Here is an 18,297-nt window from a genome sequence, read left to right on the forward strand (position 1 = left end):
TATAGAAAGAACTCTGAAAAATCAAAGTTAAAAATTACCAAAAATGGTATAGAAAAAAAGGACAGAAGACACGAATAGCTCTATAAAAAGCTATATAATGGCCCTTCACCATAAGAAAGGATCAAATTGACTTTATAATAAGAGAAATACAAACTAAAGCTACCCTGAGATATCATTTGTCTCCTTTGTCAGATTGACAAAAAATGATTTTAACAAGCCACTCTGATGGCAAAGCTGTGGGAGAACAGGCATTGTTACACATTGCTGTCGGGAGTGAAAATAATTCAGTCCCTGTGAAGAGGAATGTTACGAATCTAGAGTACATATGCATTTATCATTTGATCCAGCAACCTACTTCTAGAAATTTACCCTGGAGATATACTCCCACAAATGCAAAATAAATACAAAAAGTTTTTTTTTTATTGCTGTGTAATTTGTAATGGGAAAATAGTTAACACAACTTAAATGCCCATCTGTAGGAGACTATCATACATCACACAATGAATTACTATGCAACCCTGAGAAAGAATAAGAAAGATTTCCATGAACTGGTGTACAGTAAGTTCCGGGATATATTGAAAAAACAAGTTGCAAAAGAGTGTGTATATGTTTGAAGAAACAAGAATAAGTTAGACATTAATAAAAATGGTTAATGATCGATAAGTCAGATTTGGGGGTTGGAGGGGATAGGCGTGACATTTTCCTGGTATATCTCTATATGGTTTGATTTTTTTTAACTGTAAAATGTTCAACATATCCAAAACATAAAATCTAAAAGGATGAAGAAGCACAAACCCTAAAATTGAATACAAACAGAAACAAGTGAACCTAACTTTATGTCAAATTGCTGGCCACATGGAGAAAAGAATTAATTCACAGACTTTAGAACATAGTACTTTGCACACTCTGAATGGGATATATTCTAAGAAAAAAAAATACAGAGAAATCTTAAACTTAGTAGTCTTGGGGCTTCCCTGGTGGCGCAGTGGTTGAGAGTCCGCCTGCCGATGCAGGGGACACGGGTTCGTGCCCCGGTCCAGGGGGATCCCACATGCCGCGGAGCAGCTAGACCCATGAGCCATGGCCGCTGGGCCTGCGCATCCGGAGCCTGTGCTCCGCAACGGGAGAGGCCACAACAGTGAGAGGCCTGCGTACCGCAAAAGAAAAAGAAAAAAAAACCCAAAAAACTTAGTAGTCTTGTTAGTAGTGACATTGGTATAATTCTGGAACTGTGCTGCTTTGGGCAAGTTTGAGACAATTTAATTATTAAAAGGAATAGTCATGGAAGTATATTATTAAACTGAATAAAAAATGAATCCATGTGTCTATGGTGATATTCAAAAAAAAGAGGGAGATAAAAATTGGACAAAAAGGGAGCCAAGAACAATTCCTAGAGGAAGTGGTATTTTCTCTGTGCCTTCAATGTTGAATAGAAATGGAGCATTAGAAATGAATTGATGACATAAGAGATGAGCAAAGCCTCAGAGGCAAGATCGTAGACCGCTTGCCTGGAGTGCAGGCGTGTAAAGTGGCCGGTGAGAGACTAGACTGGGGAATGGGTTCAGGTCACCTGGACACCGAGGAGGAAATGAGGCACCTCCAGCAGGGTTTTGAACACAGTAAGAACTTGTCTGGTGCTGGTTAGGTTCTTTTGCTGTCCTGGGGCTAGAGCCTGACATGGGAATGTGTCACTACAAAGGTGACTGTGTGCTCAGGGATTTTTTCTTAATGACATCCAGCAACACTATTAACTTTAAAAACTTCCATCTGCAAAAATCCATTTTGGGGGTATCTTCACATATTTAAGATACACTTTCCCTGTAGTTAAGGTTGGCAAAATTTCTTCCATAGAGTGATAAGCAGTGAATGTTTTAGGCTCTGTGTTCTCTGTTTTAACTATTCATCTCTACCATTGAAGCATAAAAGCAGGCACAGACAACTGGTGAATGAGTGAGGGTGGCTGTGTCCCAGTGAAACTCTACTCAATGAAAACAGGTAGTTTGCCAGATTTATTTCACTGGCCGGTTTGCTAACCTCTTATGTAAAGAAAAGCACAGTTTAATTTGTTTCCTTTCCAGTCATCAGTAGAGAATAAAATAGCAGACAGTCCTGTCTGCTTGCAGAGCCCAGGGATCTGAGGTTTAGGTGATTGTGTGAGTGAAGAGCCCCAGGAATTGACCGGCTTCATGCTGGGGAAGTGCCTGAAAAGCCACTTTATCAGATGAGAATATCAAGTGCTTTATCATCTTCAGATCTCTTTTTTGGAAAATAGGCATTGTTGATTTTGATTTAGGGGAGCTCTTGTTTAATGAAATAGTGTGCTCTCGCTGCAACTTTCCCTAAGAATATTTCAGTCAAGCCACTGATTTATGCTGCCAGTTATGGAGACCACACTTCACTGCTGGGATACTTACTGTAAGGCTGCTGCTTGTCTTTCATCCAGAACTGCTTGTGGCAGGCAGTGTGCATAGCTGCAGAGTGAACACATAAGCTGGCATGTGCATCTTTTACCAGGTCATCTTGGGAGACTTTGTCTGAGGCAGCACATGTGAGAATTTTCTGTTAGCACCCACTTTCAAAGGAACCCAGGGGCCTGGTTGTGTGAAAGTGAGTGGGCTCCTTTGCAGCAGTGCTCTCAAGGCCTTTGGTCATGGTGAAAGCCATAAAATGCACGCCCTGAAAGGTGCCCAGGCAACAGTCAGGTTCAAACTGAGGCTCATGTCACCGGGAGTGGAGCCCAGAGCCAGTCTTCACTTTCCCACATCTAGTGAGTCACCAATGCAGGGTTGATTGCAGTGGTCCTAAGGATGAGATTTATAAATGCAATCCATATTACATTGCTTGAAATATGAAATGATAGTAAAACAGATGCTATTTGGACCATTTGAAGTAGCATCCATTCCTGATTAGATGCTGACCTCCCTTTACCCTTTCAGTACATTTCTGAAAAATCGTGCTTAAGGAATTTGTGTAAATCAAGCAGCGTTTTCCCTTTGCTATACATTCCCACTTCAGGGGACCTTCACTTCCACTTTGATGGTACTATGCGCCAGGCCCCTCCAACAGGTAATTATTAATGGATGGTTGTGGAGGGCATGCCCATGGGAGTGGCCACTAGCATTGCATCTGGTTTGTACTGTGCAGCCTGCCTCTGTGTCTTAAAGCCAGCATCTCTCAATTGATTTCATTGCAGGATTAAAATGGCCAGGAGAACAAAAGAATCTTAACCCTCATATAGCTCAGAATAGTGTGTACCAGCTCTGGACTTGTAAAGCGGCTACGTGTCCTTCAGCCAGAGCCACTGTTTCTCAGTCCAGTTACTGTATCACTCAGGGCAGAGTATGCTGTCAGCTCAGAGGAGAGCATGCTGGGTTCCTATCCTGCTGGCCAGGACACTGATTCAAGGCTGCTTAGGAGTATTTAAGAATGATCTGGACATCTAGGAGTTCCTAACCCTGCTAACCAAAGGCTAGTTTCATATTTTACCCCCAAAGTAATGTTAAAGATAGTGATTGAGTTCCCATGTTAGCCCATTATACATCTTTAATAATAAATGACAAAATCTTTTGAATTTGAGTAGTACCAGTGCTCATAAAGTCAATATGAAGTATCTAAAATGTGACTGAATGATGGCATCTGAGGATCTCTGCATTTAGTTTGACATTGGAGGCAGGAAATTTAAGAGTCTGCAAGCTTCCTGGGTCCTTTAAAAATAAGGGTTCGAGCATTTTTGAGTATTTTTTATGATTAAGCAGAATATTATATCTACTGTTGATTTGTAACTTACAGTTTTCCTTTTCCTCAATAGATAGATAGCTCACATGATTTTAATGCTTATTCTCAGTGATTTAGGGCAGTTTTTGACTTACAAAATGGAACGACAGGGGGAGATAGATTTTTTTCCATGATAACCAATAAGAATTTGAAAAGGAGGAGGAAGAAGAGGAGGAGGATGGTAAAATAGAAGATGTACACTGATGTTTAATAAGGAGCTCACAAGCTCAGCAGGACAGAGACATCCAAATGCCCGCATCCCCCACCCCCAAGGGGAAAGGTGGTGATGGCAGGGGCTGGTGTTGGGGTGCTGCCACTGACCACAGAGCTCCCCCGGGGCCCACCCTGGGGCAGCAGGCGGGGAGGACGGAGAAGCCAGCATCCCTGGCTGTGTGACCGAGGACATCTTTGCAGACTGGGGCTCTTTCTTTCAGGTGTGCCTGCATTTACTCATGTGCTGTTTGTCTATGGAAAAGACTGTTAAGCTGACAAATAGTGAACTACCTCGGTAGTTCCTGATGCCGTGATCATGGTTTTGGTCTCGTTTCTTTTAGGTTACCCCTGTTTCAGGCCAGTGCTTTTGCATTTCTGGCCCCTGCTCGAGCCATCCTGTCTTTAGATAAATGGAAATGTAACACCACAGGTAATTGCAGTTATTTCCACATATGTCATTGGGGTCCTTTAATGCAGGTGATAGAAGGGAGGCCTGGGCATGCTGCCCCCAGCAGTGTTAAATCCTTTCTGGAATCAGGCACAGAACACACAACCAACAAACAGCTTAGAACGTTCCAATCTGTGGATCGTGTTTCTGTCTCTCTCTATCCACTTGTTCATCCCTAACCCCAAAGCAAGGAAGGACCAGAAAAGGACCTCATTTCTCTGTGCTAATGAAATTGATAAATATGGGGAAAGAATAGAAAAATATGTATGCTATTTTTCTGCCTCTTTCTTTCAGTGGATTTTTTGAACCACCAGTTAAACACTCTCTTTGCTGCAATAGCATCCCTTCTCTGAAACATCTCTGCTTTTTAAGGATCTGACTGCTTTGGTTTTCTGCAAATGACTTTCATTCCCCCTCCCATCCTCCTCATAGTGATTGCAAAGATCCTTAAATAACCCAGTAAGGTCAGGAAGAGATCAGATAGGGGATTTGAGGAAATCACATAGACCTGTTGTACTCTCAAAACATTGTTAAATTTTTAGGTTCTAGGAGCAAAGTTTTCTAGCCCTCCTTTCCTTCCTTGCTCCTAGGAGTTACTTTGTGACCACTGATTTGATTTAGGAACAGGAAAAGGGCCTCTGTTTTATCTAGGTTTTTAAAACCTCAATCAGGCAACCTTGCTATTGGGCACGTCAAAGAGCTGCTTGCAAAGGTTGGTCTTTGTATTAGGCTGGGACTAGCAACGTATATCACTAGTTCAGTCAGCTTTTGAGAAGCTGGGAGCTCTTGTTGATGAATAAATTTGGTGAAATTAGCAATGGGGGAATCCACCTTTCAGTATGATATGCCATAGTGTTGTAACTTGAATTTTAGGGATGAGTATTTATACAAATATACTTAGAACAGGGAGGAAATTCTTCTTAAAAAGAGTGAAATGAATATGTCCCGTGAAACATCAGTGTCACTCCAAGAAAAATTTTGTCTCTGTTTTTGTTTTTAAGATGTTTCGGTTGCCAATGGAACAACGGAGCTGTTACATACAGAACACATCTGGTATCCTCGGATACGTGAGGTAAAAGATAAACATTGTCTGCTTATGGCTTCTTTGTGTTTCTACTCATTTTCAGTGTTGGTCGTGACCAATAAATTGCAGTTGCTCTTTTTCTGTTTCAGGTACTGACATGTACATTTCTGTTGTTAAAGTAAATTTAGATGGCATCACTGTAAAATAAAGCATGCAGAAGTGCTTTGTGTGACCAGACAGTATTGTTCCTTACCCTCTTTTCCATCCTCCTTTCTCCTCCTCTCCTCCTGTGTACCCACAGACCTGTCCGCTTACACCCTCCACCATAACAGCTCCCTTTGGAAGGAGCCACAGAGTCGATAGGTTGCAAAACTATTTATTCTGGCCTCAGTGTTTGCCTGTATTGGTGGAAGGAATTAAAGACACATGTCTGCTTCATTGCACTTGAATAGAACAGGGAGTAGGAGTCCTTAGATATGAAGAACAGCTGACAGTTTATCCAGATTTTCCAAAAACTATAAGATCATTCACCATTAGTTCAGAATTAACACAGATATGGCCATTCTGCACAGTAGAAACATTCCTTTAGAATCTTTGTCAATAGCACTATCTTCTGAATGTCCTACAGGGACTCATTTTTTAAAGTCAAGAATCTTTGTACTGCATTGTTCCTCTGAGGCTGGTTATGAATGTTGTGTCTTAAATGAGAATCATAAATTATGTCTGTCTCAATCAGTGGACTGACTTTGTGTCCAGTGCCCATTTCTGTAATACTCTTACATTAGTCAGGTTATACTTAAGTTTGCTAGATCTCAGTAACCCCCACTGGTTTCTTTTGGGGTTTGCCAGGAATTTTCCAGCTATGTTATGCCTGTTACATAATAACTTAGTGCCTAACAGAATTATCAGTTGTCGTTGCAGGTGACATTCAGAGTGTGTGATGTATAAGCAACTTGCTCTTATGTCTGTGTCCTCTCTTGCTCCAGATCCAGGGAGCCATCATCATGTCCTCATTGATAGAAGTGGTTATCGGCCTCCTAGGCCTGCCTGGGGCTCTGCTGAAATACATCGGGCCCCTGACCATCACACCCACGGTGGCCCTCATTGGCCTCTCTGGTTTCCAGGCGGCTGGAGAGAGAGCAGGGAAGCACTGGGGCATCGCCATGCTGTAAGTGTTCCAAGACCACTCAAAAATGAACAGTAAAAATCTCCCCTCTTCCCAACACTGAGGGACAGCCTCTTTGAATGTTTTGAACATTTATATGAACTTTAGGGGACACTTAAATTAAGATTAGTCTGGTAGTTTATACTTTATTTGCTTCATGCCAGGGAATTATTGAAGTAACATGCAGCCAAGGTATTCCAAAGACAGATTTGGCAGTGATGTGTAGAGGGAGGGTTCTAAGGTTTTAAACTTTGGGATGGGAGTAAGATGGTGACACCATTAGCTCTTGACTTTTGAGGTCATGCCAAGTCTCATACACATGAGTTGGAATACCAAGAAGCTGAATCCTTTAGATGAGACTCAAAAATACTTCCAGACTGGCAGGAGACAGAGATGCTGCAGGAGGTGTGTTGGCATCAAAGGTGATGTGGCTCCTCGGTCAGATAGCTCTGCACACCTGTCAGGAAGCTGTTATTCCTTCCAGAGTCCTGCTAGTCAGTGCCAGTCCTTTTGCACAGTACTTGAAGTTGATTAAGGAAGTCACATACCCCTTTTTAAGTAATGTCAGTAAAGACATCAAGGACTTTATAAGATTGATTATTAGAGCCACAGAATTCTATATACCACAGATAGAACCCACATTCTCTGTGTGTGTCTGTAGAACATATGTAAGAGTGGACCATATCATAGGGAAATGGTTCCAAGACTCTAGAATTTTACCGATCAGTAAAATTGCTTTAAAAATTTAATAACAACACAAGAAAATAGAAATACAATACAGTTGTTTTTGTTTTGCTTTGTAAAATGTTCTGTAATTATTAAAAAACAAGCAGTACTTGTTGAGCCTGTGCATCAGTGTTACATACCACTGGTTGTATATATTATAAATTAAGGTAGGTACCAGTGTTATCCCTGTTTAACAGCTAAAGAAATCGAGGGACAAAGATGCAGAATTAGTTGCCTAGGGTCACACAGCTAGTAAGTGGCCACGATGGTTTTCAAAACCCAAATAGTCTGACTAGAACTTAACCCATAACACTTAATTCTGCCTCTCTGTGTTAGAACATGGTTTACAAATAAAGTGAATCCTTGCATCATTGTAATCCATGTATCATTATAAATTAAGGTATAGGAAAATATCCAGTGTTGCTCTTAATTTTCTCATTTCACCAAAGGTTGTCAATATTTCCATACCAGGATGGGTGAGTAGAAGGCACGTAAGAATGTTCACTCAGTGAAATGCAGTAAGTTCCAAAAAGGAGAAATTGTATTTACCGTCAGGCAGTAAACTTTAGGAACCAATAATAAAACAGTGAACAAAACCCCCAAACGACTTAGAAGCAAAAGAACACCATTGTAAAGGCTCTTGGTGCTGCAGCCAGGAGTCAGTGCTGTGCCTCTGAGGTGGGAGAGCCAACTTCAGGACACTGGTCCACAAGAGACCTCCCAGCTCCACATAATATCAAACGGCGAAAATCTCCCAGAGATCTCCATCTCAACACCAACACCCAGCTTCTCTCAAAGACCAGCAAGCTACAGTGCTGTACACCCTATGCCAAACAACTAGCAAGACAGGAACACAACCCCACCCATTAGCAGAGAGGCTGCCTAAAATCATAATAAGTCCACAGACACCGCAAAACACACCACCAGACGTGGATCTGCCCACCAGAAAGACAAGATCAAGCCTCATCCACCAGAACACAGGCACTAGTCCCCTCCACCAGGAAGCCTACACAACCCACTAAACCAACCTTAGCCACTGGGGACAGACACCAAAAACAACGGGAACTACGAACCTGCAGCCTGCAAAAAGGAGACCCCAAACACAGTAAGATAAGCAAAATGAGAAGACAGAAAAACACACAGCAGGTGAAGGAGCAAGATAAAAACCCACCAGACCTAACAAATGAAGAGGAAATAGGCAGTCTACCTGAAAAAGAATTCAGAATAATGATAGTAAAGATGATCCAAAATCCTGGAAATAGAATAGAGAAAATGCAAAAAACATTTAACAAGGACCTAGAAGAACTAAAGATGAAACAGGCAACGATGAACAACACATTAAATGAATTTAAAAATACTCTAGGGGCTTCCCTGGTGGCGCAGTGGTTGGGAGTCCGCCTGCCGAAGCAGGCGACACAGGTTTGTGTCCCGGTCCGGGAGGATCCCACGTGCCGCGGAGCAGCTGGGCCCGTGGGCCATGGCTGCTGAGCCTGCGCATCCGGAGCCTGCACGTCCAGAGCCTGTGCTCTGCGACATGAGAGGCCACAAAACTGAGAGGCCTGCGTACTGCAAAAAAAAAAAAAAAAAAAACTCTAGATGGGATCAATAGCAGAATAACTGAGGCAGAAGAACGGATAAGGGACATGGAAGATAAAATACTGGAAATAACTACTGGAGAGCAGAATAAAGAGAAAAGAATGAAAAGAACTGAGGACAGTCTCAGAGACCTCTGGGACAACATTAAATGCACCAACATTCGAATTATAGGGGTTCCAGAAGAAGAAGAGAAAAAGAAAGGGACTGAGAAGATATTTGAAGGATTATAGTTGAAAACTTCCCTAATATGGGAAAGGAAATAGTTAATCAAGTCCAGGAGGCACAGAGAGTCCCATTCACAATAAATCCAAGAAGAAATACGCCAAGACACATATTAATCAAACTGTCAAAAATTAAATACAAAGGAAACATTAAAAGCAGCAAGGGAAAAACAACAAATAACACACAAGGGAATCCCCATCAGGATAACAGCTGATCTTTCAGCAGAAACTCTGCAAGCCAGAAGGGACTGGCATGACATACTTAAAGTGACGAAGGAGAAAAACCTGCAACCAAGATTACTCTACCCAGCAAGGATCTCATTCAGATTTGATGGAGAAATTAAAACGTTTACAGACAAGCAAAAGCTGAGAGAGTTCAGCACCACCAAACCAGCTTTACAACAAATGCTAAAGCAACTTCTCTAGGCAAGAAACACAACAGAAGGAAAAGACCTACAATAACGAACCCAAAACAATTAAGAAAATGGGAATAGGAACATACATATCGATAATTACCTTAAATGTAAATGGACTAAATGCTCCCACCAAAAGACACAGATTGGCTGAATGGATACAAAAACAAGACCCATATATATGCTGTCTACAAGAGACCCACTTCAGACCTAGAGACACATACAGACTGAAAGAAAGGGGATGGAAAAAGATATTCCATGCAAATGGAAGTCAAAAGAAAGCTGGAGTAGCAATTCTTATATCAGACAAAATAGACTTTAAAATAAAGATGATTAGAAGAGACAAAGAAGGACACTACATAATGATCAAGGGATCGATCCAAGAAGAAGATATAACAATTGTAAATATTTATGCACCCAACATAGGAGCACCTCAATACATAAGGCAAATACTAACAGCCATAAAAGGGGAAATCGACAGTAACACGTTCTTAGTAGGGGACTTTAACACCCCACTTTCACCAATGGACAGATCATCCAAAATGAAAATAAATAAGGAAACACAAGCTTCAATGATACATTAAACAAGATGGACTTAATTGATATTTATAGGACATTCCATCCAAAAACAACAGAATACACATTTTTCTCAAGTGCTCATGGAACATTCTCCAGGATAGATCATATCTTTGGTCACAAATCAAGCCTTGGTAAATTTAAGAAAATTGAAATTGCATCAAGTATCTTTTCTGACCACAACGCTATGAGACTAGATATCAATTACAGGAAAAGATCTGTAAAAAATACAAACACATGGAGGCTAAACAATACACTACTTAATAACAAAGTGATCACTGAAGAAATCAAAGAGGAAATCAAAAAATACCTAGAAACAAATGACAATGGAGACATGACGACCCAAAACCTATGGGATGCAGCAAAAGCAGTTCTAAGAGGGAAGTTTATAGGAATACAATCCCACCTTAAGAAACAGGAAACATCTCGAATAAACAGCCTGACCTTGCACCTAAAGCAATTAGAGAGAGAAGAACAAAAAAACCCAAAGTTAGCAGAAGGAAAGAAATCATAAAAATCAGATCAGAAATAAATGAAAAAGAAATGAAGGAAACGATAGCAAAGATCAGTAAAACTAAAAGCTGGTTCTTTGAGAAGATAAACAAAATTGATAAACCATTAGCCAGACTCATCAAGAAAAAAAGGGAGAAGACTCAAATCAATAGAATTAGAAATGAAAAAGGAGAAGTAACAACTGACACTGCAGAAATACAAAAGATCATGAGAGATTACTATAGGCAACTCTATGCCAATAAAATGGACAACGTGGAAGAAATGGACAAATTCTTAGAAATGCACAACCTGCCAAGACTGAATCAGGAAGAAATAGAAAATATGAACAGACCAATCACAAGCACTGAAATTGAAACTGTGATTAAAAATCTTCCAACAAACAGAAGCCCAGGACCAGATGGCTTCACAGGCGAATTCTATCAAACATTTAGAGAAGAGCTAACACCTATCCTTCTCAAACTCTTCCAAAATATAGCAGAGGGAGGAGCACTCCCAAAGTCATTCTACGAGGCCACCATCACCTTGATACCAAAACCAGGCAAGGATGTCACAAAGAAAGAAAACTACAGGCCAATATCACTGATGAACATAGATGTTTTGATCCTCAACAAAATACTAGCAAACAGAATCCAACAGCACATTAAAAGTATCATACAACATGATCAAGTGGGATTTACCCCAGGAATGCAAGGATTCTTCAATATACGCAAATCAATCAACGTGATACACCATATTAACAAATTGAAGAAGAAAAGCCATATGATCATCTCAATAGATGCACAGAAAGCTTTTGACAAAATTCAACACCCATTTATGATAAAAAAAAAAAACCTGCAGAAAGTAGGCCTAGAGAGAACTTTCCTCAACATAATAAAGGCCATATATGACAAACCCACAGCCAACATCATCCTCAATGGTGGAAAACTGAAAGCATTTCCACTAAGATCAGGAACAAGACAAGGTTGCCCACTCTCACCACTCTTATTCAACATAGTTTTGGAAATTTTAGCCACAGCAATCAGAGAAGAAAAGGAAATAAAAGGCATCCAAATTGGAAAAGAAGAAGTAAAGCTGTCACTGTTTGCAGATGACATGATACTATACATAGAGAATCCTAAAGATGATACCAGAAAACTACTATAGCTTATCAATGAATTTGGTAATGTAGCTGGATACAAAATTAATGCAAAGAAATCTCTGGCATTCCTATATACTAATGATGAAAAATCTGAAAGTGAAATCAAGAAAACGCTCCCATTTATCACTGCAACAGAAAGAATAAAATATCTAGGAATAAACCTACCTAAGGAGACAAAAGACCTGTATGCAGAAAATTATAAGACACTGATGAAAGAAATTAAAGATGATACAAATAGATGGAGAGATATACCATGTTATTGGATTGGAAGAATCAACATTGTGAAAATGACTCTACTACCCAAAGCAATCTACAGATTCAATGCAATCCCTATCAAACTACCAATGGCATTTTTCACAGAACTAGAACAGAAAATTTCACAATTTGTATGGAAACACAAAAGACCCCGAATAGCCAAAGGAATCTTGAGAACGAAAAACGGAGCTGGAGGAATCAGGCTCCCTGGCTTCAGACGATACTACAAAGCTACAGTAATCAAGACAGTATGGTACTGGCACAAAAACAGAAAGATAGATCAATGGAACAGGATAGAAAGCCCAGAGATAAACCCACGCACATATGGTCACCTTATCTTTGATAAAGGAGGCAGGAATGTACAGTGGAGAAAGGACAGCCTCTTCAATAAGTGGTACTGGGAAAACTGGACAGGGACATATAAAAGTATGAGATTAGATCACTCCCTAACACCATACACAAAAATAAACTCAAAATGGATTAAAGACCTAAATGTAAGGCCAGACACTATCAAACTCTTAGAGGAAAACATAGGCAGAACACTCTATGACATAAATCACAGCAAGATCCTTTTTGACCCACCTCCTAGAGAAATGGAAATAAAAACAAAAATAAACAAATGGGACCTAATGAAACTTCAAAGCTTCTGCACAGCAAAGGAAACCATAAACAAGACCAAAAGACAACCCTCAGAATGGGAGAAAATATTTGCAAATGAAGCAACTGAGAAAGGATTAATCTCCAAAATTTACAAGCAGCTCATGCAGCTCAATAACAAAAAAAAACCCAATCCAAAAATGGGCAGAAGACCTAAATAGACATTTCTCCAAAGAAGATATACAGACTGCCAACAAACCCATGAAAGAATGCTCAACATCATTAATCATTAGAGAAATGCAAATCAAAACTACAATGAGATATCATCTCACACCAGTCAGAATGGCCATCATCAAAAAATCTACAAACAATAAATGCTGGAGAGGGTGTGGAGCAAAGAGAACATTCTTGCACTGCTGGTGGGATGTGAATTGGTACAGCCACTATGGAGAACAGTATGGAGTTTCCTTAAAAAACTACAAATAGAACTACCATATGACCCAGCAGTCCCACTACTGGGCATATACCCTGAGAGAATCATAATTCAAAAAGAGTCATGTACCAAAATGTTCATTGCAGCTCTATTTACAATAGCCCCGAGATGGAAACAACCTAAGTGTCCATGATCAGATGAATGGATAAAGAAGATGTGGCACATATATACAATGGAATATTACTGAGCCATAAAAAGAAATGAAATTGAGCTATTTGTAATGAGGTGGATGGATGTAGAGTCTGTCATACAGAGTGAAGCAAGTCAGAAAGAGAAAGACAAATGCCGTATGCTAACACATATATATGGAATTTAAGAAAAAAAAATGTCATGAAGAACCTAGGGGTAAAACAGGAATAAAGACACAGACCTACTAGAGAATGGACTTGAGGATATGGGTAGGGGGAAGGGTAAGCTGTGACAAGCGAGAGAGAGCCATGGACATGTATACACTACCAAACGTAAAATAGATAGCTAGTGGGAAGCAGCCGCATAGCACAGGGAGGTCAGCTCCGTGCTTTGTGACCGCCTGGAGGCGTGGGATGGGGAGGGTGGGAGGGAGGGAGGGAGACGCAAGAGGGAAGGGATATGGGAAGGGGTGTGTATGTATAACTGATTCACTTTGTTATAAAGCAGAAGGTGATATACCATTGTGAAGCAATTATACACCAATAAAGTTGTAAAAAAAAAAAAACACCATTGTAAATAACTCAGAGAGGAACTCAAAACTTCACAAGTGCTGACAATTTAGCAAATGATGACGATGACAGCACTGGTCACACAGAGCAGTCAGTTGTTCTCCAGATAAGTCTAATAAAAATAAAGTACTTGAAGAGCTTATCTCCAGAAACTAGAAAAGCGTGATAAAAAATGAACACAGTGAAAGCAGGGAAAGAATTAGTAAAGATACAAAAAAACATGAAACAAATAGAAGTGATACATCCCAAAGGTGGTTCTTTGGAGAATGGCAAACATATACTATAGATAGGCTTCTGGCAGGGCTAATTAAGGTGAGAAAGGAATGCACGCACAAAGAGAGGGATAAAACTGCAGCTCCAGGGAGGATGTGTTGAATCTGTGTTCCTGCCCCGAAACTTAAAAAAATAATAATAATAAAATAGGTGGTTTCCCAGCTGTTTCATTTGATAAATAATCAAAGTTGACTCCTTCTCCCCCTGACATCTGGATGTTAGGGCTCCTCAGAACTTGGTCCTGGGCCTCCTCCTGTCCGCATGCTCTTCCCCTAGGACATCTCATCCAGTTCGTGGCATCAACAGACATGCATTATGCTGGTGGCTTCCACAGGAACCTGAGCCCAGGCCTCTGAACTCAGACTTAGAGATCGAACTCCTGACTTGCCCTCTCCATTTGCTGTTACACAAGACATTTCAAACTTCAAAGGAAGAAAGCTCCAAACTTTTCATTCCCACCTTGCCCCCAAACCAGTCCCTTCTGTCGTCCTCTCAGTGGCACAGCCACACACCCAGGTGCTTAAGCCAGAAGCCCTGCAGTCATCCTTCTTTCTTCACTTTTCCTCATTCCCCACGTACAGCCCATCATTCTGTCCTACCTCCAGAATAAACAAATCCCCAGTCTATCCTCTGGACTGTCATTGCCACCAGTCCCAGCCATCACTTCCAAACTGGTCTCCAGCTCCTTTTTTGTTCCCTTCCTGTCCATTCTCAGTCCTGTAAAATGCTTGGCCATTATCTCTTCAAGGCCTCCTCTTCTGTCTCCTCCTTTTGCTGGAATTCTAGAAGCTTTTAGGTCTTGTCATCACGATGTCTGAAACCTCACATGCTGCCCCTTGGTGGTCTGTTTACATCTCGGGCTTGGCACTCTGGGCCTCTTCTCTTTGGAATCTCAGGTGTTCATGGGAAATGATCTTGAATTACTTCAAAGATGCCCTCCTCCCCTCCATCCCTGCTTGTCTCTCTCTTTCTGGAACTTCTAGAATGTTGGTCCTCCCAAAGTCATCCTCTTAACTTTCCTCTCCTGTCTTCCATTTCTTCGTCTTTTTTCTCTATTCATAGGAATTTTCCTCAGCTTTGTGACTCCTTCCATCGAGGTTTTTATATCTGCTCTCTTGTTTTTTAGTTTCCAGAGCTCTTCTTTTGTGCTTGGGATATCAGCTGTATGAGGGCAGGGCCTTAGCTCTATGCTAGTCACCATGGCACCGCCAGCACCTGGTTCACCATCTGTCCCAGGGCAGGCATTCAGTGAGAACATTGTGAATAAGTGAAGTGGGAGGGTCTGGAGGTATGAACACACCCTTGACCATGGGAAGAAAAGTCAAAGATGCTGTGGAAGGACTTTCATTCCTAAAGAATGTGCTCCGTTGGTTAGGCAGTGAGTGTATTACATCTTCAAGGAACAGAGAATTCCTGCACTGTTTAAACTGTTCCTGGAGCTTTGAGAAAGAAGGGAAACTTCACAGTTCTGTCCTAATGGCAAATCCTGACAGAGCTAATGCAAAAGGGAGATCCTGGACCAACTTCTTCCTTCCTGGGGTTGTGTAAAACCCTGAGCAAATATATTCAGGTAGTAGCATCTAAAGCTCAGCATTTTTGTCTACTGTAAGGCTCCGTACAATCTCTAAGATGCGAATGTATAGAAAACTTTCAGAAAAGAGCCTTAGTATACAGCTCTTCACATACTTAATTTTTGAAGTGCTACATCTATAAACATAATCTGAAAAGAATGTTCCTTGGAACATGGTTTGGGAAAACGCCACTCTAGATAGTATAATAAAAGGGCAATGTATTTATAATTTCAGGAACTCAAGGATGATTAAATATTAGAAAATTTATTAATAAAATTCATTATAGGTCTCTGGTGGGTTTTATTATTAAAAATCATGGTGACAAATTTTTAAAAATTGATCAAGTTCAACCTATGTCCCTACTGCAAACTGTTAGCAGTGATAAATAAGATTTTTAAATGCCCCATACATTAATGGTGAAAGACTTAAATTAGGCCTGCCTATTGAAATCAGAAACTGAGATAAGCATGTTTATTATCAGTATCATTTAGAGTTGTTCTGGATGTGTAGCCAATGCATGAGACAAGAAAATAAAATAATATGGATCAATACAGAGAAAGTCAGGGAGAAGGGAATGATGACTTGCCCTTAACAATAATTAAAACATATTCCAGAATTTAATAACAATACTGTGACCTGAGACAGGGTGGACATTGGTAGAGCAGAATAGGAAGGCTAGAAACATAACCAATAAAAACACTAATATTTAATATATGATGGCAGGTCATATTCGAAATCAGTGAGGAATGGGAGAACTGTGTAGTAAGATAATTATTTGGAAAAAAGCTAGATTTCTGGTTTATATCAGAAATACATTTCAATTACATATAGAAAATAAAACCATGAAAATGCTACAAGGAAACCTACATAAGTGTTTAATCATAAAAAACAGGTTAGATAAAGCAGATATGGAAAGAGAAAGATTTTACTGCTGATGAATTTAAAACTCATATCAAAAACTAATGAAACTAAATTTTAAATGAATCTGGGGAAATATTTATAACAAACACCACATGAAAGGCTGATGTTCCCAATTCATAGAGTTTCACCAATTAATTTAAAGGAGAGAGAGTCCTGGTGGAGTAATGAATGAAGGGTATGGTACGAACAACCACTTAACAGAAAAAAAGAAATACAAATAAACCAATTAGTGTTTACAAAGGGTTGCCCTCCCTGGTTATCAAATTGCATATTCACATGGAACGCTTTAGCAGTGGGGGTATTGGTGGTGGGTCAACATGGGCTCCTGAGTCAGCCAATAGATGTGGCATTTAGAGACAGACTCTCAGGGAAGAGGAAATGTGGTGAACCAGTACCTGCCGTTTCTAACACGATGCGTTAAGTCCCGTGTTTATCCTGAGAATATTTATTTTCTGTTTACTTTTCTTGTGGATAACTTAGAACCTATTCAAAAGTAGAATAGTGTAATAAGTTGCCATGTACCATCACCAAATGCTCAAGAAAAGTCTCATTTTGTCTGTACCCCCAAATTCATTGAAATTCTAGGATTTTGAGGTTTAATAATAATTAAACAGAGACATGTAAAGTAATGGTCCCTCCCACACACCCCCATCCCTCTAAAAAATCTTCTCATGAATAACTAACAAAAATGTAGTATTTATCCTTCCATATTTTATATATTATTGATGCAGAAATACAAACATGTACACATATACAGCTTTACCATTATTTTATAATTTGTTTTTCATCCCAATAATTTGTCGGGGTCACCTTTCCAAGACAATGTGTTTAGGTCTTTTTCATTTTTTGTACAACTGCACAATGTTAAGTAGTATGAAATAGTCTATATTAAACCATTCCCCAGTTGATACTCAAGCACGTTGTTTAAAATATTTGCTGTTGCAAACAATGCTGAAATACCTATTCTCATGTATAAAGAATGAAATATTAAAATAAATGATGATACAGTTTTTTAAATTGATGAAATTAGTAGGGATTTAAAAGTATAAGACCCTGTGTTGCAGTGAGTAGCAAATGGACACTTTTTTAAAAAATTTATTTCATTGAAGTATAGTTGATTTACAATGTTGTGTTAATTTCTACTGTACAGCAAAGTGATTGAGTTATACGTACATATACACATTCTTTTTCATCATGGTTTATCACAGGGTATTGAATATTGTTCCCTGTGCTATACAGTAGGACCTTGTTTTTTTATTTTTTTGTTTCTTTGTTTGGTTTTGGTTTTTTTTTTGGCTGTGCCACGCGGCATACAGAATCTTAGTTTCCCAACCAGGGGTCAAAGCCGTGCCCCCTGCAGTGGAAGCATGAAGTCTTAACCATTGGACCACCAGGGAAGTCCCAGGATCTTCTTGTTTATCCATTCTATATACAATAGTTTGCATCTGCTAATGCAAACTCCCAAACTCCCAGTCCATCCCTCCCCTCCCCCCTCCCCCTTCGCAACCACAAGTCTGTTTTCTATGTCTGTGAGTCTGTTCTATTTTATAGATAAATTCATTTGTGTCATATTTTAGATTCCACGTATAAGTGATATCATATGGTATTTGTCTTTCTCCTTCTGACTTACTTCACTTAGTATGATAATCTCTAGGTCCATCCATGTTGCTGCGTATGGCATT

General features: G+C 39.9%; 1 protein-coding gene across 1 annotated transcript in view; it reads left to right on the forward strand.

The window, feature by feature from the left end:
* The window catches only part of SLC23A2 (solute carrier family 23 member 2), a gene marked incomplete at both ends in the record, with an annotated part of 98,055 nt that overhangs the window by 60,808 nt on the left and 18,950 nt on the right, over positions 1 to 18,297 (forward strand). Inside the window, 3 exons of the mRNA XM_079719721.1 lie at positions 4,329 to 4,417; positions 5,437 to 5,507; positions 6,446 to 6,627. Coding sequence (XP_079575847.1) covers positions 4,329 to 4,417; positions 5,437 to 5,507; positions 6,446 to 6,627 — 342 coding nt within the window. The remainder of the gene's footprint in view (positions 1 to 4,328; positions 4,418 to 5,436; positions 5,508 to 6,445; positions 6,628 to 18,297) is intronic.

Source organism: Hyperoodon ampullatus (genome assembly GCF_949752795.1).
Source record: "Hyperoodon ampullatus genome assembly, chromosome: 14".
In the NCBI taxonomy this organism is placed as follows: domain Eukaryota; kingdom Metazoa; phylum Chordata; class Mammalia; order Artiodactyla; family Ziphiidae; genus Hyperoodon; species Hyperoodon ampullatus.